The sequence below is a fragment of the Poecilia reticulata genome, chromosome 6 (genome assembly GCF_904066995.2).
Source record: "Poecilia reticulata chromosome 6, P_reticulata-male-v2, whole genome shotgun sequence".
Taxonomy (NCBI): Eukaryota; Metazoa; Chordata; class Actinopteri; order Cyprinodontiformes; family Poeciliidae; genus Poecilia; species Poecilia reticulata.
Window position 1 is genome coordinate 26083392 of NC_088835.1, and position 22700 is coordinate 26106091.

Below are 22700 nucleotides of genomic sequence, written 5' to 3' on the forward strand. Positions count from 1 at the left end.
TGATTTTGACACAGAACGGTGCGTAGCAATAGGAGGATGAGGAGGAGCTCGACCTTTTACCTCTCATCACACTATCACGATATAGTAAGTTTAAATTATATGTCTTAAGTTTTTTTTTGGAAATGTTATAGTTGATTTAAGCTCAGGTTTAGTAATGCATAGTTCTCATGTAACATCACACATCCAGGAACTTTGTAGCTGACAGCCATCTTGGTAGGTAACAGTCGTGAGAGTTGCTATGACAACAATAAACAAACCACATTCTCCGTCTCGAACAGGCCGATCCTGACAGCAGTGATTTTGTTGGTTTATCTTTTTTGCTGGTCAAGAGTGTCAACAAACTTTTTTTGTTGATCTCGAAGCCATCGGGCCAAAATTGATCCTAAAACGTGATCAATCTGCCACAACAAAAAAAAACGGAAGAGTTTTATTTTTTTTTTCAAAAACTGTCTCTTTCTTACCGTTTATTCAATGTCACATGCTGTTTTTATTTTGTTTTTAATTATGTAAAGCACCTTGAAATGCCTTGCTGCTGAAATGTGCAATACAAATAAAATTTGATTGATTGATAACGGGGGCGATGCATTTTCACAGCACTGTGTGTACTTAACCACAGCATATCTTTTTCACCGTTTAGATAAGGATGAAGATAAGTGGGTTCAGTGGGTCTAAACTCCAGAACAAACCCGTTTCTCATCTCCCTTTTCCAGCAGTCGACAGCTCGTGATCTGGTTCAGACAGAAATATGTGCCAAAGTTTATGACCGGAACGCCGACTTCAGCTGACCCGCGTTGAGTCAACACCACTGGAAAACTGAGGCAAGCTCCAATGAGGGCAAAGGTCAAAGGATCAGACCCTGACGATTCTGTCGGGTTCATGTCCAGCAGGTGAGAGGGACAGTTTGTTCCCCAATGTTAGAAAGATTTACAGCATTTATGAGAACTACAAAAAAATAACTGGAAATTGAAATAACCAGCAGCACATCTGCAATTCTCTTCCCCCATTTACACGACTTTTCCCCCCCTCATACTTTTGACTGTTATAGCTGAATTTTTACATAGATTTTATCAATTTTATCAGAATCTTGACTATAATCCCAGCATTTTGATATCGATTTCATTAATCTATTTTCTCAGTTTTGAGTTCGATAGAGGAATTTTCACATTTCTTCTTTAAAATCAGAATCCAGACTATAATCCCACAATTTTTACATTAATCATACAATCTAAAGAATTTTACATTAATCTCAAAATTCTTACTTTAATCCCACAATTTATAGATCTTTGAATTCTGACTTTTTTTAAATCATAAATTTGACTTTAATCCCAGATTTTTCATTAGGCTCACTATTCTGTATTAAATCCCCTCATTTTTACATTAATCTTTAAATTGTTTTTCTTCTCAGAATTCTGGTTTTAATCCCAGATTTTTTACGTTAATGTCCAATTTCAATATTTTGTCTCAGAATTCTGACATTTCTCCAAATTTTGACATTAATCTCAGAATTTTGACATTAATCTTGGAATTTTGTCTCAGAATTCGTAAATTCAGAATTTTTTGGGAAAAAAAGAAGAAAATTCAGATTTTGATCTCAGAATTTTGAATTTTCTTAGTTTCAAAATCCTGACTTTCCCCCCCTCAGAATTCAGAGATTAAAAGCAGATGGGTTTTTTTCTGTTGCCCTAATCCTATTCTGTAGGAATCCTTATATTCTGGATTCTGAACTATATGAATATTTATTTAAAACCGTTTTATCAGGAGCTACAGAAGGAAGAAAGAAAACCCAGATCAGTAACCGAGGATCCCGGTGCGGCTCGGCTCGTTGTTGGTAATTCATTTAATCTTCCTGTTTGTTATGGGAGCAGAAACGTTTCACGCTGACCTATTTGTCAGCGAGTCTCCAAGTTATTCTTTTCACGCAAAACCAAGTAAAGCAAATTTAGGTCTTATAGAAAGAAATCTTTCCAGTCTGAAATAAGTCAAGATTTATTAAAATGACAAATATAAATACAGAAACAATTATAATGCATTTACTCATCTTGTAAATATAAAACATTTTACAAACATGAACATAAAAACACGTTTCAAAGCAGCAGAGCTTGAATATCTGGGATTTTATACTGTTTACGCCCTTTAGTGAGAGCTAGCTGCCATTTTGTGCCTTTCAGACATTTCTCTGTGGATGGAGTTAAAAAATATATTCAAAAATATTCACTGTTTTGCTTTTAAAAATAAAAATTTAACTTTTATCCCTTTAAAAAACAAGATTTTATTTGAAATGACCCAACTGTAGCATTAAAAAGGAGGAGTGTAATAAGTTTCCTGAGTTTTTCTGTTTTAATCTGTTTTTTGGCGAGTAACAGTGCGATTGTTTCATTAAAGTTAAACAAAAAAAGGCACATGCTAAAGCTAAGGTGACATTTTGTCTGCAGAGGCACTTTTAAATTAACATTCACTGCTACAAACTGCACTGTGGAACCGTAGTTCTGCTGCAGATGCTTCTTATTGTGACCAAAAACGGAGGATCAATGCAGAAATTGCAGCAGCTTAGCGAATGCAAAGCTAAAATCAGTGGCAAATGAGATTAGCTTTGCACAGTGATGCGAAACAGAATGAAACATGGAGGCTGACTCTGGCCTCCAGCAGCTCCACCGGTCAATAATTAGCAAGTTTTATCTGCTTCATGCAGCACAAAACTTCCCTTACTTTGGCTCAGTGCAGATCCTCACGTGTGATAAAGTAAACTGAGTCATAAATGTGCAGTGGAGGCTCTTTCTGCCTATTTTATCTATGAAATGGGTAAAATAAGGAGGATTATTTTATTTTTATGCACAGCGCTGGTCAAAGCTTTGCATAAACTCATTATGAACATGAATGTTGTACAGATTTGTGTGAATCATTATTTTTCAGGGTTTGACTCCAATGTAAAGATAAACCTCACTAATATATGGACCTTCTTTATTATTCTGCTGACTTTATGCAATCCACCAGAAAACAGAACCAGAAGAGCTTTTAGTTTTAACAGCTTCATATCAAATTCTCCAAACTTATTTATTGCTATTGAGGTTCAAGTTATATAAAAACCTTCACCAGAACATCTGGTTTGTTCATTTTGATGTAAAACCGCAAAGAAAGAGAGAATGTTTTATGATTAGTCTGAACCTCGGTCATTTCTGGTTCTTCGTATTTCAACTGTCCTAAGATATTTGGACTAGAATACGGCGTATTAGGGTGACTGCAAACAGAAAAAACAGGAAGAGTGCATGTCCACCAAAAATCCTCTAATCTCAGAAAGTTTCTAGAAAAATCTTGGAAATTCCTGAGTTTCAAAAGTCAAAAGTTTTCCAGAAAAATCTCAGAAATTTTGAAATTAATCTCAGTATTTCCAGAAAAGTTGAAATTTCAGAGTTTCAACTTTGCTAGAAAACAACTCAATTTTTTTTAGATTGATCTCAGAAATGTTCTAAACTAAATCTCAGAAATGTGAGTTTTAAAAGTCTAGAAAAAACCCCCAATTTTTTTAGATTGATCTCAGAAATTTTTGAGAAAAATCTTGGAAATTTCCAAGTCTGAAAAGTTGAAAATTTGCTAGAAAAAACAACTTTATTTTCAACTTTTGGAGCTCAGAAATGTTCTTGTTCTTTCTAGAAAATTTCTGAGATTGACCTCAAAAGTTTTTAGTTTTTTTTCCATCTCCAGAAGCCCTAATACTTCATAGAAACTAGATGCTGATGACAGGATTTTGTGTTTTTGCAGTGTAATGAAGAATGTTCCCACTGTTTTAAATGTAAACATAACGCTGAAATAAAGGCACATTTTATTGGGCTACATGTTTTACCTTCTCCCTCCTCTGTTATTTCTGCAGGTAGAAGGGGCTGTCGAAGCCGCTGTCCTGCTGCCGCTGCCTCAGCTCAGAGAACGGCGGCCTGGAGAAAACGTTGCCGTCTGAGCCGGGGATCGGCTCTCTGGCCAGACTCTTCTTTGCTTTCTTGGGGATTTCCTTGTACACCGTCAGGTCCGAATCGTCCGGAGTGGCGACCCCTAGTGCTCTGATGTCAGCATCTGAAGCTGAATTAGCTGAAAAAGGCCTGAGCGGGTCGGCTTTGCGCCGCGGTCTGGCTGCGTTTGGGCCGCTGTCCGAGTCGGTGCTGGTCAGGCTCCAGTCGGTCTGCTTCTCCTCTCTGACCGGAGCCTCCTGGACGAGGAACGGCCGGCTCTGCCGCGCCAACTCTGCCTTGCTGGAGTCCCTTCTTTGCAGAAACCACTCGCTGTTTTTCCCCCTCGCAGACAAACCGGCGAAACCCACGTGGGATTGGGAAGGTTTGTGAGGGAAAGAGTTCGTATCGAAGGTTTGTGGCTTCGTCACGGAGCCGTCCTCGGAGTCCTGCTGGGTTAAAGGTTTGGTCCTAAATGCTGAGGTTGATTTGGGACCTGAATCAGCAGAAACCTTTTCCCTTTGGGGTTGCTGCTCTGGTCTCACATCAGGAAGTTCGTTTAGCGTCGTCAGGTTGCTACGGAAACCTGAACTTCTAGTTGGAACGCCAACAATGGTGCTGGAAGATTCCCCCGTCGAACAACCTGCCGATGCAAAACAGACTGAGATGATACAAAATCATTCCCAGATAATGAGATTTTAGTTCTGAGCTCCTGTGAGAATTAAATATTTTAGGGCCTCCGTCACTTTAAATCCAAATAAGTTGCTTCTGGCCACGCCCCCCAATTCAACGTTTACATTCGCCCGTGAAAATGGCTCCAAAAAGATGCACAGTTATACAACTGTACATCTTTGAAAAGCAGAAGCAGAGCCTCCCGCACAACCAATAAGAATGCAGCAAGAGGTTTCTGAATGGCCAGTAAACAACAGTTTTTTCCAGCAGCCAGTACAGCAGTAAAACAACAAAACACATGTCTCTTCCTGCAGCCATTATACAGCGGTAAAACCAGCTGACAAAATGTGCTGGAGCTCCGCTGCGCTGGGGTGGCTAAATGACAGGTGGAGCACCGCTCGAGTTGCTAGGCAACGGCGCAGTCCCCATGGAATTTGACTCAACAATCAGGAGGTTTTTGAAACGGCCAAAAAACAAATTTATTGCCAAAAACTCACTAAATAGGTTTTTTTTTTTACTCTTTGGAAGTTTTCAGAAGCAGTTGAGACCCAAGTAGAAATCTAAAAACTGGTGAAATGTGAATTTTGTTTGAGAAGCCCCTTTTAAGCAGTTTTCCTCATCTAGGACTTACTTGGTGGAGAGTAATTCTTTCCAGAGTTACTTTTTACCGGGGTCTCCAGCACTTTAGCCATGGCTGCCAGCTTGCTTGCAGCACTCATTATTTTCTTCTCAGCACTGCAGAAGACAGGAAAGATCAATACAATTAGCCGGAGGAGCAATACTGCAGCAAGCGAACAAGTTCGGGACAATTAAAGCCTCTTGCCCCGTGGCTTTCCCCCCGTCCTCCAGTAACTCCTGCAGACAGGTCAGATAATAGCGCCGCATCTTCCTGGCCGTGTCCTGCCTCTCTCTCTGCACCTCGCTGCGGATCATCTCCGCCGCGCGCTCTCGACTCTCCTGCAGGTAGAGCAGCATGTCCCCTGGCAGGAACACACAGTCGGATTTGTTTCTTTGTTGCTGCTGCTGCAAACTCAGGGGAAGTTTCTGTGTGTCAAACTCAACGCTGACCTCTGATCTTTTCCACGGTGACGAGGTATTGCTGCTTCATCTCTTCCAGGCCTTGCTGAAGGTTTTGTTGGTGATCCGAACTTCTGAGAAGAAAAAATAAACTTAAAAAAGAAAATGTTTCCCACAGTTATACTGATCTCACCCAATTAAAAAGCCTGGAGACTTTCAGATGTTTAAAGTTGTGTGAAATTACTTTTACTATTTGAATTTTATTATTAGTTTTTTTTATATTTCTTGCTGTATTTTGTGATTTTTTTTTAGACAAACTAACACACATAGGATGTAACAATAAAAATGTTTCTACCAGGATTATCCTGCAGATTCTCTGTCCTCGCTACAGGAAATCATCCCCACAGCATGATGCTGCCATGTCTCAAGAAGGTTTGAAGGTGTCCAATGTAGGCGTAAATGTCATAATATTTTATATTATTGTTATAACAATAAAACTGACGATGAAAAATGATTTATTGCTTTTTTTAAGGTAACTGCATAGCACCACAAGCAGAAATGTTCTTAAAAAACATCTATTTTAGAAAAAAGCTTCTTCAGGACAAAAAATACTTAAATAAATGTGATTTTTATTATTAAACTGCACATAGAGACTTTAATTATATTTTAACATTTACTGATGTTTATTCATGCAAAAAAGAGGAGAAAATAGTTAAATCAACATTTTAGTCATTTTTTTAAACACTCACTGAAATTTATCACGATGATAAATCAAAAATCTTAAGAAATTTTTTACGATAAATGATACGATACGCATCGTTAGTTCTGACCAGAGATCTTTGTCCACATCTATTCGTTTGTTATTGCGTCTCTTCCAGAAAGGAAGTCTGAGTTGTGTGGATCTACGTTGCTCCTTTTGGCTGGACTCTGATTAACGTTATTTTAGGAGGCGGCCATGTTTCTCTGTTTTTACGGCTTCAAACTTCAGCTTTAAATGTCTGCACACTTCAATCCCACTCCTGGTCTTTGTGATTCTGTTTGTTCAAAATTCAAAAATACTTCAAATAAATATATTCACACTTAATAGTTGATTTGAACACTTGAAGAAGGCTCGACAAATACTGCTTAGGTTTCTAGTAAGAGCTTTCCAGTCTTTTGATAAAATGAACTCAAACTAATATATTCTTCGGTATTTACAGGGAAAACATACATTTTTACTAGATAAAGTAATTTATAATGAATATTCTGGATGGATGTGAACAACAAACCCTGAAGATTCATTAGCTCTCTTCAATTCCTCCAGCTGCTGCAGATGTTCCTCTTTCAGCTTCTGAATGCTGCTTTCATGCTCATCTACATTTTAGGGAAAAATAAATACACAACAGAGGTGCAGAGTCAGTGTGGGGTCAGGGTTTTACGACAAAAGTTTAAATCACTTAAATGCACCTCGAAGCTGCTGCACGGCCGTTTTGTGCTCACGGATGTGATGCTGAAGTTGACGACAGGCTTTCTCTAGATGTCTCTGGAGCTCCTGATTCTTCTTCTGCAGCTTCCCCAAACTCTCAGTGCATCCCTTCCTGCAGCCAGGCTGCTCCTTCCTCCGAGCAAGAGAGCCTGGAGACAGCAGGCAGTCATGTTGGAAATTAAAAAGTGTAGAATAATGCAATATTTTACGTCCCAGTGCAACGCACACCTTGAATTTCGTTGATTTGTCTTGTGTGTTTCTCTTGCGTCTCTTTTAGGATGCAGCTCAGCTTTTCTTCACTCATCTGTAAAAGTACAAAACAGAAATTATTAACAGCAAATAAATTCAGTTTGTTGCAACTACAGATAGTTGGGAGCAATAATCGAAGATAAGCTGGCTTTTCATAAGGTCCGAAAAAAGGGCAGCAGAGACTCAGAGACTTTCTGAGGAAGTTAAATATTTTGGTGTAAATAGAAGCGTCTTTTATTGGTCTTTATCAAAAAATTTTAACTTCTTCTATGTTTGCCTGGTCTGGAAATGTAAGAGTTCAGAATAAAAACTGCCTATAAATAAAATTCATTTTTCAACTAAAAAAATTAACATTTTGTTTCCTAAAATGGAAAAACAGCTTTTTTTCCTTTTCATGTGCACTTGATCATTTGTAGCAAAGGTTGCTTGTGGAGATAAAAACAAATACTATTCAGATTTTTGTTTTACTTTTTGTAAAATGTGCTTAATAAGAGGTTTTTCTTTTCTTTAAAAAAATGTAACCAGGTGAAGGTAAAACTATGCCACCTGAGGAGGTTTGACTAGGACATATTACCAACAAGGAAGGTTTTTCATCCTTAATGCAGAATGTTTATAGTTTTGTACAGTTTTGAGTGAATTTCTGCTCTGACTGGGTTGTTTTTTCAGGATTTTTTTTAGTCTCTGTTAAAAATTAATCACTTACTAAATTAGTTGACGATTATTGTCATCATCGATTAATCACGATTAATCGTTTCATCCCTAGCGCTTTTGTGTACAATAAAGGAACTGAACAAACGTCAGAAAAATTGTAACAAATGAACAAAAACCTACTTTCTTCCACTCCTTCTTGGCCTCTGTTAGCGCTCTGTTCATCATGTCTCTGCACGATGTTTCAATGATGTTTGTGATGGTACTTTCTGACGGGAATCCACCGCTTCTCCTGCCGTCCTCAGCCTGCTGATGCTCTGTTTCAGCAGGCCTGAGAAGCCGTGCAGAGGCCTGGGCCAGTGCCGTGTGAAGCTCTGACACAAACCTCTCCTTCTCCTGCCGTCTTTCAGCCAGCTCCTTCTCTTCACACTGGCTCCTCCACTCCTCTTCTCGTGTCCTCAGAGTCTGCTGAAGCTTGGCCTCCAGCTGCAGCAGCAGCTCCTTCCTCTGGAGGTCAGCGTCTTCTCTGGCTTCCTGCACAGTCTGCTCCAGGTTTTTGCGCTGGTCCTGCAGCTTGGTTTGGTAGGTTTGCTCGTTTCGGGCCTGGATGATGGAGATCTCCTGCTGTTTGTCTCTGAACCATGCGGCTCGGGCTGCAGCCAGCTCCGCTTTCAGCAGGGCGGCTTGCTCTCTGCTGGTTTGCTCCAGCTGGCTCTTGAGAGCTGCCAGCTTCTCCTGAAGGTCCACCGCGTTTTGCTGCTCCACTTGGTTTTTCCGCCACTCTTCCTCTGCTTCCTGCAAGGCCTGGGATACCTGAAAATTAAATATTAAAAATATGGAAAGAGGAGGATAAACGGCAGTGTTAGTACTTATAAAAATAACTAGGGCTGAAGCGATTAATTTGATTGTGATTAACTTAGCAATCGATTAATCGTTAACTGGAGTATACAAAAAAAAAAAGGACATTTCCTGATATATATAACAAGGTGGTTTTCTTTGCATAACTCACTTATATTTACCAAGGCTGAAACAATTAATTGGATTAATCGATTAATGAAATAATTGTCAACCAATTTAGTAATCGATTAATCGTTAACTAACTGGAATGTACAGACTCAAAAAAAATAAAATAAAAAAAAGCCCATTTGCTGGAAGAAAAACTCAGTCTGAGCGGTAATTAAGTAAAACTGGACATTTTGCAATAAAGATAGAAAAAAGACTTTATAAATATGTTCTACCCAAGAACTCCCAAGATAGCAAAGATTTAGCTTCACCTACCATATTTTCCGCACTATAAGGCACCTAAAAACCTTCAATTTCCTCAAAAGCCGACAGTGCGCCTTATAATCCGGTGTGCCTTTTATATGGACCAATATTGAGCCACAACAGGTCTCGCAGCTACGGTAAGCAGCCGCTGACTTCCTTTTCCCCGTAGAAGAAGAAGCGCGCTGTGCATGCTGGGATAGTTGTCAGAACGCTGGTTTGTTAATAAAGTTTTATAATACATTTAAATCCAGGGGGGCGGATGGGCGGGGGTAGAGAGACAGAGACTGCAGCAGCAGCGTGTCGGTTGGTCTGTGTTACCCAGAATGCAGTTGGGCACAATATGGCAACACCAACACCGTGAGTGAAACAATGACTGGGGCAGCCTACTATATAAAGTACTCGGGGATCACTTCTTTACAAATGTGGATGTGTAATAATAAAGTACGGAACAAATCGGCAACCCAAACTGAAGCGTCTATTCTGTGCGCCTTATGGAAAAGTTTTAAAATAGGCCATTCATTGAAGCTGCGCCTTATAGAGCAGAAAATATGGTAATTCAAATTCAGTGAAAAAAATGTTATTCTTAATTTTGTTAATCAAAACAAATTAAGAATGAGCTATTCTTAATTAGCAGTTAATTAATGAACCTGATATTGATTAATATCAGGTTATTGATGTTAAACAGAAAAGCCTGAGCAAAGTATTTGTTTTTGCTACAACTGATCAAGCATTCACTAAAATGTTTATCTTGTTATTTAAAAAAAGGAATTAAATTGATTATTTGCATATTTTAATGTACTTTTAATATTGTGTAAAACAGGCTTAAGAGATTTGATGAAAAATCTGCCCATTTTTAAAAATCAGATTAATTGATTAATCATCATAATAATTGATTAGTTGCAGCCCTAAAATTAACAGGTTTCTCCTACTTTTTCCTTTGTGATTTCTTCCTGCAGCTCTTCCCATTTCTCCTTTTCTCTTTGCAGTAAAGTTTGGTATTCTGGTAACGAACACAGATCCTCGATCCAGCGGCTGTAGGCTCGGGTTACAGCCCCTTCAACCTGAAACACAAATCTGGGCTTAGTCTACCACTAAGCTGTACCATTTAAATAACAGATAAGGTTAACAGTTTATAAGATTAATGTTGAGAACGACCTACAAATGAATCCCAGCTTGTGTGAGGTAAAGCTTATTCGCTGTGTACTAGCTTAAAACACTCACCTGCTTGGCCATGTCGTTCAGGTGTTTCTCTTCCAACTCTCTCTGGATTAGTTTCCTGGCTTCCGCCACAGCTTTGCTTTGCACTTTGTCAGCTTCCAGTTGCAGCTGCTGCTTCTGGGCAGCGAGCCTGGAGTCCAGCTCCTCAGCAGAAATTGCCCGACCGCTGGCTTCGAGCTCGTCTGTTTGGCAGCTCACCTCAGCAGCGTTTCTCTCCTTCTTAGCCTCCTCCAGCTTCTGAAGCCACATGTTCTCTCTCTGCAGCCCAACAAGACAAAACATACTGAATTCTGTCAGAATAGGTAGGTGAGCCTCTTATATTTAATAAGTCAAATAGGGCTGCAACTAACGAATATTTTTGCAATCAATTATTTTTGACGATTAATCGATTAATCGGATAGCAAAAATGGCAGATTTTTCATGGGAAGACTTAAAAAAATATTGTAAATATATTAAAAGATGCAAATAAATAATTCAATTACTTTATTAGATAAGAAAATAAACGTTGTATTACCTGAAATCCAATGACATAACATTCCTTTAGTTTACGCTTGGTTATTTGTAGCTAATGACATATCTACAGCTAAAAATACCAGGGTTTCCTCCAGTGTATTGTAAGCCTGGCGGGCCACCAGGCTAAGCATTGCTTATTTATTTAAGTCTTAATCTTCAATCTTTCAAAAACACATAATTATGAATTTATGTACTCCAGTTAGCGATTAATCGATTACTAAAATAGTTGACAATTATTTCAATAAACGATTAATCACGATTAATCGTTTCAGACCTTTTGAAGTTCCTTCTTCCATTTGGCTTCAGTGGAAGCGACATGGCAGCTCACTTCCTGCTGGATTTCAGCCTCTTTCTCTTTGGTCCAGTCTCCTTTAAGCTTCAGCATGGCGGCCTGATGCTGAGCCTCCAGTTCACCCCTCAGCTTCTCCAGCGCTTCACTACTTTCTTCTTCCTGTTTCTTCTTCAGAGTTTCCTCCAGGAAACACTTCTCTTTGCAGACAGAGATGTAACATTCCTGCACGGCCAACATCTTATCGCTGACCTCTGACAGCTGGTTTCTGTGGAGGAAGTTAAAACAGGTGCGTTAAGCGACGTGTAAAGGAGAACAGATTTCAGTTTTAGGGACAGAGACTTACTGCAGCTGCTGAATCTGCTGCTGGTGCTGTGCAGTCAGCTGCTCCACCTCCGCGTTGTGTTCTAGCAGGAGTTCTGTTCTGACCCGGTTCACCACATCATCTCTGTACTGCTGATTTATCCGCTCAGTCCTAAAAAAAAACATGCAAATGATTTATAAATATCAGGACTGTACTAACGATTGCTTCAGGAATCAATTATTCTTACAATTAATCAGATAGAAATAATGATTCAATTGTGTTTTTAAATAATATATTTTATTACCTGAAATTCAACAACATAACATTCCTTTACTGCATGCTTGATCATTTTTTGGATTAATTGATCAATAATTTGAGGAGTTTTTTATCTTAAATGCAAAATGTTCAGTTTGCAGTTTTAGCTTAATTCCTGCTCTGACTCTGTTCTTTCAGCAAATTGCCTTAGTAAATGATGAATCAATTACTAAATTAGTTTATGATTATTTTAATAATCGATTAATCACGATTAATCGTTTCAGCAGATGAATAAATAAACCCATTTTGTGATGGGTCTTACCTCTGAGCAGCTTCTTGCTTTTCTTGGTCCAGTTCTTGGATCATCTCTCTCATTTTGGTGCACAGCTCAGAGTTGGCAGATTTCAGCTTTTCTTCGTTCTGTTTCAGCTCTTTATTCTTCTTTTCAAGCATCTACAGGTTGACAGGAAAACAGACTTAACATTTTGTCTTAAATAAACCAAAGAAGGTAAAGAAAATGGACGAAACTCAACCTCCACTTGTTCCAGCAGGTGTGCCTCTTCCTGCGATCTCAACTCTTTCTGAGAGCCTTCAGTCGTGTCCAGGTGTTTCCTCTGGCTGGTCTCTCTGGCCTGAGGAGCAAAAGTTATTTATTTCAGAACAAGAACAACTTCAGTTAGCGTGTTTGAGTCTTGTTGCATGTCTTCCAGGACCATTTGCAGTGCAAAACTGTTCATTTAAAAATGTTTTGTTAAGTTTTTCATGAGATAAACCAGGAGTCAGGAACCGTTTCAATCCCAAAAGGTCTTTTTGCTACAAAATAATTTTTGTCTGGTCGCAAATAATAATTACAATTAATTCATTGATTTCCATTTGCATGATTCATCATTTTTCTCTTTTCTCTCTTTCTATCAAAAACTGGATTTCAGAAGTTTGCAGTTTGGTGCTTTGATCTCATCTAGCCTTTTTTAGAAGACCAATTTTGTTCAAATGTACAGATTCAGAGACTAAATGCAAACATTGTAAAAAAACAAACAAACAAATAATAGAATAAAACTACTGCTTCCATTCCACTTCACTATTATGCACGACTCTGTTGGTCTATCATGTAAAATCTCTTTGAAATACGCTGACTGAGGTCAACACAGGGTCACAAGCTGGTAAATGCCAGTTAATCTTAAAAAGCGTCCACCAGGGGGAGCCCTTACTGCAGAGCAGAGCTTCGCCTCCTCCAGCTGGGCCTCCAGCTCCCCGACTCTCCCCTGAGCGAGCCGCAGCTCCTCCTGCAGCTGGTTGATCTTCTGCCTCTTCCCCTTTAAACATCCCAGGCAGCGCTGCATTTCCACACGCAGCAGCCTCAACGCTTCCTCCTTGGGCAGCTTGGAGTCGGACAGGTGATTCATGGTGGTGCTGAAGAGCCAAATGGAGAGTCGTAAGTTTTATGAGAACCAGCGGAAGAGATCTGATGTTACGTCTGCAGGTTCGTTCACTTTTCAACAGTAAAGTTTTCAAACTTTTCCAGCACCACAATTAGAGATAAAAACAACACAATTTAACTAAAGAATATACAGTTAGAATTCACTGTGACATCATTTTTTACTGTTATTAATAAAGTCTTGTGATGGTATTAAACATTCGACAATAAGGACAAGGTAAATTAAAATATTTAAAAAATGTATGTTTTTAAATGTTTCTTAAACACATGTGACAAAACACTAATTTCATAAAAAAGTTCCCCAATTTTAATAACTGTTTTATGTATAAAATATAAGCAGAGGCTGGACAATTTGGCTGAAAAACCTATCACATTTCACATCAGTCGATATTGATAATTATTGATTAACTTTTTGTTTTAAATGTCTGAATTACTGCCAAACTGGTGGTGTGACATTTCCTGTTTTGTCCACAGTTTTCACTCCAACCTGTTTATTATTTTTAAGCAGTTTTGAGGACCGGTGGTGGAACCTTAAACTGCTGCTGCTGTGGCAGTTACTCCACTGGCTGTTGCTAGGTAACCAAAGAGTGACCGAGTTGCTAGGTAACCAAAGAGTGAGCGAGTTGCTAGGTAACCAAAGAGTGAGCAAGTCAGTTGATTCCACCAAAATGAGCAGCTAAAGGATGTCCTCTGCCTACATTTCCCACAATGCTGTGTGGTTCTGAATCTGAGTTCAGTGAATATTCTATATTTTGAATATTCCGTCTAGTGATATTGATCGCGTATCCATTGTGATATATATTGTTGATTTATCTTCCAGCCCCTAAGCCAAACTTATATTTCAATTACACAGATCAATAAATATTCAATACATTGAAACAAACAAACTGTGTTAAGCTAAATGACCTTTATGCTCAAATTAAATACACAAAGAAAGTTGCAAAAAATGTATATATAACAAATTTTTTGCTAGGTTTTCTGGTATTTAGTAAATACAAATAATTTTGGTAATTCTAACTAATCTAAAACAAGTTAAGTTTAGTTTCATTTAACTTCAGACAGTCATAAAAAATATCTCTTCTTTAGTAGATGTTTGAAAATACCAGGTTTCAACTGTAAATTGTGTTTTCCTAATTTGGCTTTTAATCAAATGTTTATTACAAAACTGCAGTTTGAATATCAAGCACTTTACTTGAAATTCAAGTAATTTTAACGGGTTTCAGGAAACCCTGTGTTAACCCCAGAGGCAGCGCAAAATCCCAGTGATCACAGCCTACCTGTGAACTGTTCCGTTCTTCCTTTCGGGTTTCTTTAGTCCCAGATCCATGCAGGATTCAGACAGCTGGTTCTCCCAGTCGTTGCTGAGGTCAAACGCTATAACGCCGTGTTTCAGGGCAGATTCATACAGCGTAATCTGCTCCTTCAGTTCAGCCATGTCCTCCTTTCAGGTGAACAAAAACAGGTTTAGGCTGACAGGTTTACACAGCCCCGTCTCTGGAGAACATTTAACAGTAATTTAGTAGTAAAAAAAATAAAAATGGAAAGCAAACCTGTAAAACTTTGTTTATGTTTTCGCTCAGTGTCTTGGCTGACTGAGCTTGTTGTAGTTTGATCTGCATTTGACTCATTTCCTGAACAGAATCTGAAGAAAAACAAGCAAAATTACTCAACAATGACTTTTTCTTATTAAGTAAAATCATAATTTGATAACCTCATTTTGTATTTACACGTTATCCTTGTTTGATATTTAAAGGTATTTGACGATCCAAGACATTTTCTGCAAAATGTCTCAGAAGAAAACGAAGGAAATCTGTGAGGGTGTAAATACTTTTCCCAGCACATATCTGGACTCGTTACTGACTCGTCTGCAGCAGCTTGGCACATTGTTGCTGACTCTCTTCGAGGCGCTGGCTCAGAGAATTGACGATCCTGGCTCTCTCCAGCTGCTCTTCTTCTCTCTGGCGCTCCAGCTGCTGAACTTGCTGCTGCAACTTCTGACTAACGTCAACCTAGAAGCAGGAAAGCAAACAGGAGCAACACAAAAACCGCACTTATGATGTTTCTGCACGAAGCGTTGATGCATAAATTGTTCTAAATTAAATTACTGACCTGGTCGTTCAAAGCCTGGGAGGTGGAGTCGAGTTTCTGCTGCACGGCCAGCAGCGCCGCTTCGTGCTGCTCCTTCATGACGGCGAGGTCTCTGTCGTGCTGCTGCCGCGCTCTGGACAGCGTGTCAGAGCGGCAAAGCTCCAGCATCTGCTGCTTCATGCTGTCCACTGCAGCGTCAGCGACCTTCAGCTTCTTCATGTTCTGCAACACGAAACGCTTCGGCTTTAAACACAACACCTGATTTATTCTCCAAATGATTTCAATGACAGAATATTTAAAGAAAAAATTTAAGAATATCAGCTTAAATTACTTAAGGTGCATTATTTCTGCATATAGGTATTGTTTTTAACTGCAGTGTACAAATGCTACATAAAGCAATTTTAAATGACAAAATTATCAGTTTTATGACAGCATATTAGGGCCACTGCAGGCTGAAGAAAGGAGTTAATTTCTGGTAAAAAAAAAAAAACAACAAAAAAAACTGACATTTTCTTGAAATCTCACAAATTGTTTGAGATTTTTTCAGAAAATCTCAAAAATTAATCTCAGAATAAGTTCTGAGATTAACTTCAGACATTTTTTAATTAACCTCAGAAATTTTCTAGATTTCTTTGCCTATTGCAGCTGATTTTTCTAGAAAATTTCTGTGTTAATCTCAAAATTTCCAAGTTAATTAATTTTCACATTTTTGTTCTAGAAAACGTCTGAGATTGATCTCAGTTTTTTTCGAGCATAAGTTTTACTTTTGGAGCTTGGAAACTTCCTCTTTTTCTTTTCTTTTCTTTTTTTTTTTTTTAGAAAATTTCTGAGATTAATCTAAAAATGTTTATTTTTTCAAGCACATTTTCAATTTTGAAGCTCAGAATTTTTTAAAGAAAATTTCTGAAATTTCAGAGTTTTTTGGCAAAAATTTACTCCTTTTTTCTATCTACAATGGTACTAATACATTGTTGTACAGTTTAATGATTGTTGATGAAAGATGAGCAAATAAACTAAGCAATAAGCAGCAGGGATGGTGAGGTGAAACGTTTACCTCCTGGTCTTTCTCTTTCAGGATCTGGACCTGCTGCTCCAGAGCCTTCAGTTTGTTTTGCATCTGAGCTTCTCCTTTCTTTGCTTCTTCAATCAATCGACTCGACTCCCTGAAACTTACCGCCAGCCCATCTTTTTCATCTGTTAAAAATAACAGCAGGCTCTCATGTATGTGGTTATTTTCACATACATTTCATAGTGTGCAGACAAACAGAGTGAAACTAACCTTTGACGATTGCAAACTGATGCTCGATGTATCTCATATTTCGGCGCGAATCCTCCAGTTTCCGCTCCAGGTCTTCGATTTGCCTCTGCTGAGCTTTGTTCAACACCTGCAGCTGCGCAACCTGCTCCTTGTCTGCAGTTTCTGAAACACCACAAACATTTAGATCCCCAAATTATTCATAGTTTTAACAAAAGCCGTATTTTTAAAATACTCCTGTTTATAAGGCACCTGACGTTTTTGATAAAATTAAAGGGTTTTAAGGTCGCCTTATAGTCCAGAAAATACGGTAGACTATAAGTTGGTAAGGCTTTTCAATCCTCAGCATTTCACCAACATTAAAACTTCAAAAATAAAAAAACAAGACAATAAAACCAGCAGTTCCTTAATGCAGCCTCAAAACAAAGATCACTGAAACTTACGTTGCGTTGAATCAAGAAATTCCCTCTGCAGCTGTTCGAATTGATCTTTTTGCTGAGCACTATGAGGGTTTAACACTTTTGGCTGATGGGCTGGATGCTGAGGGTTATAATTAACCTTGAACTGATTGTTGCCATGGTCACCTGGTCCAGAGGTTAACTTCTGAGGATCAAAACAAAGAAAAACTGTTTATTAACGCACATGGAACAAAAAACGAAAACTTCAGGATTTCTCCAGACAAAGATGGATAACTCACTTGGAAATGGTTTCTGGCGTTGTGGTCGCCGTGGCACTGCGGACTCCTGTAGCCTCCGTCGCCGTTATAATCCAGATTGCTTCTGGTGCTTTCAGGGAACAACCGGGGGTCACACTCCGCAGAATAATCCCCGGTATCTGCATATTCATCCGAGTCCATGTTTGTTCGATTTTCCTGAGCAAAGTGACGACCCTGATCCCAGCCGGGAGGCAGACTGTGAGGCAGGTGTCCGTTAGCGTGTCCATCCTCGTACGCGTACCCATCGGGCAAGCCGTGATCGTAGTCGACTTCGTAGGCCTTCAGAGAAACAGTAACAGCGTTACTGATCTGTTTTTCTTTTATTTACTTTGAATGTTGGACAGTAATGATCTAATTATTTTAGTCATGGATTAATCAGATAGCAAAACTGGCAGATTTTTAATTTGTTCACTTATGTAATTTTCATACAGTATTACAAATACAAGAAAAAAAGCAAATAAATAATTTAGTTCCTTTTTTTTATACAACAAAATGAACATTTATTGCCTAAAATGCAATAACAGATTTGCTTCAGCGAACGTTTGATCTTTTGTAGCAAAGGATGAATCTGCAGCTAAAACAAATACTTCTAACATTAACATGTGAAAAGCTCAGACCTTTCTCAACTTGACATTAATCCAGAGTAGGGCTGATCTGTTTTATTTGGATTAACCAATTAATAATTTGGTAGCAAAAGGTGCATAATAGCAGATTTTTATTGACAGAATTTGAATCAGGTGAAGCTAAAACTGCGACCTGAGGAGATTTGGGTAGAACACATCTATAAATATCTCCATATTAAATGCAAAATGTTTGTATTTTTTTGTACAGTTTTGTTTGAGTCTACACTAGAGTTAACAATCAATCAAATACTAATTTGACGATTATTTGAGTAATTGATTCATCGTGATAAATCGTTTCGGTTGTAGATTTAATACAAACACAAAGTGACCCTCTCCTCGGGTTGATTTGTGGGTAGGTGGGTGGGTGAGTGAGTGAGTGAGTGAGTGAGTGAGTGAGTGAGTGAGTGAGTGAGTGAGTGAGTGAGTGAGTGAGTGAGTGAGTGAGGTGGGTGGGTGGGTGGATGGATGGATGGATGGATGGATGGATGGATGGATGGATGGATGGATGGATGGATGGATGGATGGATGGATGGATGGATGGATGGATGGATGGATGGATGGATGGGTGGGTAGGTGGGTAGGTGGATGGATGGATGGATGGATGGATGGATGGATGGATGGATGGATGGATGGATGGATGGATGGATGGATGGATGGATGGATGGATGGACGGACAAAGTAAGACAACCTGTGTGTGAGAGGTTGGATGCGAATGATCAGACCAATCCTGGTTCCACTTCGTCTGTGGGCTGAGAGAAAACAAAATCACTCTCAACCACTTCTAAAAGTCTCCAGACTGGACTGATGGGTGAACAGAAACACGCGTTACCTGCTGCCGGTGTTTTTATTGCTGTAGGTAGAGCACTCAAGCTCAGGGGAGGAGGAGTCTCTGCTGTCTTCCAGCATGTCATCTGGTAAGTCGGTGAGCAGCTTGTGCAGCTGCAGAGACACGACACATGGAGATTAGTCAGCAAGGTTGCTCAGCAACAAAGTTATAAACTAACACAGTGTAAAGAAATAACACAGAGAGCCGATCAATGACGACGTGAGAAGCAGCAAGACGAGGCGGCACTTTGTTTGTTTTCTCATAAGTGACAAAAGGTATTTTCTGATCTTCCTCAATGTTTTATGAAGATTCTGAAACTAAACTAAAATTTTTTATTTGTTTTGAAATGATAGTTCAACGCAGCGTTCAACAAACTAACCAGAAGTTTTCAAATGTGTACATTTTTACTTGAATCAGTAATAAAATGCCTTATTTATACATTTTTGCACCTTTAAAAAAAGCAGAGAAAGTTTTGTGTCAGGCTTTCAGAAACGAGCAGAACCTGCTGGACTTACTTCCCACAAAGATTCCTGAATATTCCTCAGATCCTCGACTGTGTCCACGACCGACGGACCCATATCACCACAATTACACATCTAGAAAAAATCCTCCGCTTCCATCTATACCACCAACATATCCTGATACATCTGCGGAGATGACCTCCAGTGTGAAACATTCAAAGTGCGCCCGGCATGTCGTCGGCTTCCTGTGACATCACTGCGTTTCGCTCCCAAAGACCTCCATTGTTCAGAAAAAAAACATATAGCAGGGTTAACTGGAGCAGAAACATTCCAGTTACTGGCAGCAAACGAGTTCCCCTTGACCAGTTTGTGTGCAATAAGTAGGTTACTACGAATTGATAAAATGAAAGGAACTCGGAGGGAAGAAGTTAGTTTTGAATCTAATCAGCAAGCAGCTCAGCAACATTTCTTCCCTCCTAACTCGAGCTCAAACGGGGTCAAGAGTGGAAACGAATCGACTCAGAGGAAGGAGAAAGTAGGGAGGCCGCAGGGCAGAGCGAGTTTCAGCGGGACACACCTGGAAGGAGGCCTCTCCGCCGAGCCAATAATAGCTCAGACACATGGAGTAACAGATTGTGGGTGTGAACAGCGCTAAGTGGAGGTGGGCCTGTGAGAGGGTGGCTGTGATTTGTGACATTCAAACAATGAACACTTTACTGCGTCTACAAACAGCAGAGAACAACCTGACAGATTTATCATTTACAATCACAATCCAACAGCAGTGGACAGCTCTCCCTGTTAGGTCTGTAGCAATAAATCAATTAATTAATCGCATGATAAATAAAAATGAGCTCAATCATTTCTATTTGCATGATTTATCATTTTTCTCTTTCTACCAAAAACTGGAGGACAAAAGTCTGCAGTCTGCTGTTTTGGTCTAAACTTTCCCTCAAACTTTTTTGAAGGAGCATTTTGACTACATTGGTAATTTTATTTTTTAATCTGATATTTTTTTCTATTATTTATTTTGGATATTTATAATGTCTTCCAGTTCCAGTGTTAAATATTACTTATATTAGATTGTATTACTTGAAAATGGTCTCAAAACAGCAGTATTATTATTTATTGCAATAACTTCTGGAACAATTTATCGTTCAGCAAAATTTCTTATCATGACAGGCCAACTTTCACTTTCTCCAGTTGTTCTTCGCAAAATTTTATCTAATTTTTATCTCAATACACTTCAGTTTTATGTACCAGTACAGCCTTCCCACACTGCCAAAATCATAGGTGTTGATGACACCAGTGTGTTTGACTAGATGACAGCAGACTCAACGATGCAGATGAACTGAAAGCCATCATTAAAGCAACCCAGACTTCCTTATCACCTCAGCAGAGCCACACGGTGATTGGACCGGCTGCACAGATGCAATAATTCATGCAAAAGAAGCTTCAACAATACGTGGAGTACATTTACTGACCTTTCTGTAGGCCGACTTTTCTGTTTGAAAAACACTGAAGTACATTTACAGCGGACAGACAGACAGACGGCTCCAAAAACTTCATACATTAGTTTGACGCAATTTTTTTATGATCCCACAGGTTTCCAGGCTATTTTACTTTCACCCACCTTTTCACCTCTGGTAATGTTTTTTTTTCTATGCGACTGAGAGTAGCCAATCCAAAACATTAATTCTGCTATTCTTCAACTCCTTTCTATCTTGGCTGTATGCTTTTGATCAATGCTAATTTGTAAGACCGATTTGTTGCCAAGCTTGAGTTACTGATATCTTGAATACCGCTCCAGCACTGTCTTTTCCATACAACACCATCTGTTTTGAAAAGTCCACCAGTCTCTCTTGCCCAAAGCAACGATGTTGCCAACTCCGTACTTCACAGCAGGAATGGTACTATAAACCTTTACAGTTTCCACCCAATTCCTCCAGATGTAATGGTAGCCATTATGACCAAATAAAAAGTGATCCGACTCAGTGCAACATCCCTGGGATCCGGAATCCAATATTTTTATTTCTAATAACTGCAGTATTTTGCTGCTGTAGTCTTATACAGTATGTTATTAGTAGTAGTAGTATTGTTGTTATTATTAATCTTGTTATTAACATGTTAAAAACTTTTTTGGTATGAACTTTTATACTGATGCTGCTAACTGACCTAAACCTGGAAATGTATAGTCAATTAATTAAGACAGGATTTTAAAAAAACAATTAGATGCAGTTATCCAATGTATTTAAATATGTAGATCCAAATAAATAACCATGGCACAAAAAGCTGAATATTAAGCTGAGGAAAATAGGTCCCTTAACACTGTGACATGCTATGTGTTGCACCTCTTGTTCTCTTGCGTAGTCTTCCTGGTCGTATTCATCTTCCTCATGTTGAGTCTGAAGGGCAGCGCTGTCAAAATCAATGGACATGTTGCACTGCCTGCTTGGAAAGAAGAGTAAACGGTCTGGTCAGCTCGGTACGCTGCAGCACCGTAGTCAGGCATTAACTTAAAAGATAAGTAAAATGTATGTTAAATTCAATTTTTGTTGACACAAGCAGATATGCATATTAATAACTTACCAAGTGGAGGGGGTAAAAAACTTGTAAGTTCCTTTTAGTAGCTCATCTAAGATATTGTTGAGTGCTGACCATGCTACTGTTTACATTATAAAGCAGCGATTTAAAAAAAACTTTGCTTTTTTAAATCAACAAAAGCATAAAACTCTTTCTTATAGAACGGTGTCTGTAGACGCCGATTATTTCTGCTAGTGTAGAGTTTAACAAAACTTTCCGAGCAGTTCTCCTTAGAGTAAACTCTAAAATCAGAAGCTAACAGAAGTTAGCCAGCTAACTAGCTTGTTGAACATACGCGTGACGTCGACTCCCCCTCTTTGAAAACTCGCGCGCATTAGCAGCGCCAAACCCTCGCGGTTGTAAACGGGAAAAAAGAAAAATGCTGCCCAAAAACTTTATGCAGCTTCACGAGGAAGCAAAAATACTGTCATTTCACTGATTTAGTCATTAAAATTCCGTCCACTTAGTCGAACAGACACGCCAGAAATGTTTTTGTTCTCTTTCTAATTCCTGGAATAGTATAGGTTAGCAACGTCTCCATAGTAACAGCTTTACTGGAATTATGGGTAGGGTAGTTCTTGGTATGTTGTAGTGATAGTTGGCTCTATGGTTGGCTCCATACACGCTCCGAGAGCGAATAGTTTTATTTTATCATTCCATGGCTTTTTTTTTAGATAACAGATATTTTCTTTTCTTATGATCAGTAGTAAGTAACAAACTCAAATAAATCATAAAACTAAAAATATTTGGCCTAAAATAATCTTGAATTATAGTCTTTATTGGACTCGCCAAAGTTATAACTTGTATACTAGGAATTCTTACTCATTATTCTTTCAGAAATTACTTCAGACTGGAGGTTATTAGTAAAATAATGCTGAAATATCCA

The 22700-nt window shown here is 38.8% G+C and overlaps 1 protein-coding gene and 1 long non-coding RNA gene across 8 annotated transcripts in view; one reads left to right on the forward strand and one right to left on the reverse strand.

Moving 5' to 3' along the window:
- Positions 1-5843, forward strand: part of LOC103466436 (uncharacterized) — an 18762-nt gene extending 12919 nt beyond the window's left edge. For 3 of the 4 annotated variants that reach the window (XR_014087941.1, XR_014087945.1, XR_014087944.1), the window contains exons 4-5: positions 711-887; positions 3866-5843. This is a non-coding gene — a long non-coding RNA (uncharacterized LOC103466436). Of the gene's footprint in view, positions 1-710; positions 888-1758; positions 1829-3865 lie in introns of all 4 variants that reach the window. The other variant, XR_014087942.1, reaches the window with a different exon arrangement.
- On the reverse strand, positions 3806-22322 carry cep152 (centrosomal protein 152). Of its 4 annotated transcripts, none has more exons than XM_081608267.1 (27): positions 21821-22322; positions 21583-21679; positions 18777-18886; positions 18636-18696; positions 17307-17603; positions 17053-17212; positions 16634-16774; positions 16409-16548; positions 15376-15576; positions 15128-15275; positions 14817-14908; positions 14544-14707; positions 13040-13241; positions 12365-12463; positions 12154-12284; positions 11619-11747; positions 11258-11540; positions 10474-10728; positions 10182-10313; positions 8170-8799; positions 7318-7393; positions 7071-7238; positions 6893-6977; positions 5676-5755; positions 5431-5587; positions 5239-5342; positions 3806-4578 (listed from the first exon to the last, which is right to left on the reverse strand). In XM_081608267.1, exons 2-27 carry the CDS (start codon positions 21667-21669, stop codon positions 3854-3856), a joined length of 4857 nt encoding a protein of 1618 aa, XP_081464393.1. In that variant the 5' UTR covers positions 21670-21679; positions 21821-22322; the 3' UTR covers positions 3806-3853. The 4 variants fall into 4 exon arrangements, with proteins under 4 accessions (XP_081464393.1, XP_017160720.1, XP_008410207.1 ...); XM_017305231.2 differs by having other exon boundaries at positions 5676-5758; XM_008411985.3 differs by having other exon boundaries at positions 5676-5758; positions 21583-21682.
- Positions 22323-22700: the final 378 nt, after the last annotated feature.

Coding starts and splice junctions, on each gene's coding strand:
- cep152 (XM_017305231.2), bottom strand. CDS start 21,669: ATGTCCATTGATTTTGACAGCGCTGCCCTTCAGACTCAACATGAGGAA. Junction 14,708..14,816: donor ACATAAACAAAGTTTTACAG/GTTTGCTTTCCA, acceptor TTCACCTGAAAG/GAGGACATGGCTGAACTGAA. Junction 5,759..6,892: donor AGAGCTAATGAATCTTCAGG/GTTTGTTGTTCA, acceptor TTTTCTTCTCAG/AAGTTCGGATCACCAACAAA.